The sequence below is a fragment of the Pteropus vampyrus genome, unplaced genomic scaffold (assembly GCF_000151845.1).
Source record: "Pteropus vampyrus isolate Shadow unplaced genomic scaffold, Pvam_2.0 Scaffold62, whole genome shotgun sequence".
Lineage (NCBI taxonomy): Eukaryota > Metazoa > Chordata > Mammalia > Chiroptera > Pteropodidae > Pteropus > Pteropus vampyrus.
Genome location: NW_011888843.1, coordinates 488538 through 489623, shown reverse-complemented (window position 1 = coordinate 489623; position 1086 = coordinate 488538). Strand labels below are relative to the sequence as shown.

At 40.8% G+C, this 1086-nt stretch overlaps 1 protein-coding gene across 1 annotated transcript in view; it reads left to right on the top strand.

Moving 5' to 3' along the window:
* SERPINB10 (serpin family B member 10) overlaps window positions 1-1086 on the top strand; it is a 24532-nt gene that overhangs the window by 19437 nt on the left and 4009 nt on the right. Inside the window, exon 6 of the mRNA XM_011361048.1 lies at window positions 635-777. Within this exon, the coding sequence (XP_011359350.1) occupies window positions 635-777 (143 nt within the window). The remainder of the gene's footprint in view (window positions 1-634; window positions 778-1086) is intronic.

Sequence of the window (1086 nt, the reverse complement as noted above, 5' to 3'; positions counted from 1 at the left end):
CCACACCCCGGATCTGTTGGAATCTCTAGAAGTGCTGCCCTTAGAACTTTTAAGCAAAGCTGCAAAGGTGCTCGCAAGGTGCTCCCTGTGAACCTGCAGCGGCAGAAGGATGTGCTGGGAAAGCTCACAGGAGCAGGTTTACTGAGCGTTCACCTCGCTTTAGGTGTTAGCACTTAAGGTACCATTTTTGGAGGATGCAATTCCATCCACAGCAATAGTATTCTCGCAAAGATGCATCACCTAAATATTATCTAGAGGAAACATCAGACAAATCTGAACTGAGAATTGGGGGACACTCTACAAAACGTTTTCAGAAGTGTCAGGTCATAAAAGGCAAAAAATAAAAGAGGAACTGTCCCGGATTAAAGAGGACTAAGAGGAAATGACAACTAAATGCAGCTCAACTTGAGATCTTGGATTGATTTCTGGTCTAGAGAAAGTACTATTGGAACAACTGATGAAATCTGAGTAAGATCTGTTAATAGAGTTCTATCGATGCTAACTTTCTGGTTTGGTTCATCGGTGGATATAAGAAGTTATCATTTAACGATATATCATAATCGAAATTTCTATAAATGTGGCATATCATCGGGATGTAACTAGATCATTGAAACCTGTCCTTTTGCTCACGTAGGTAAAATCCTGAATCTCCTCCCTGATGATGCTGTGGATTCTGCAACCAGAATGGTTCTGGTGAACGCGCTTTACTTTAAAGGAACCTGGGAACAACAATTCCTAGTCCAAGACACTACGGAAAAGCCTTTCAGAATAAACAAGGTAGGAACCTTTTCCTAATCAGTATAGTTTTTACATGGCATTGTAAAGAGGATTCTATTTTAAATTCACTCTTTCTGGATATGTTGTCTCTGTAAACTATGACTGGACAAGCTGCACTAAAAGGCCTCGCTCTTTCTTGCTTAGAAGTTCTCCTTTCATTGTTTTTCTCTGAAAGTAGACTATTTACATGTTTTATCACTCAGTCCTTGCTACGGCTAAGGTAGAGTGGGTAGGGTAGTTATTATATTGATTTCTCAGATAAGAAACACAGTGCGCTAAGCGGGTGGAGGGACGCCTAAGCTAGAAGTC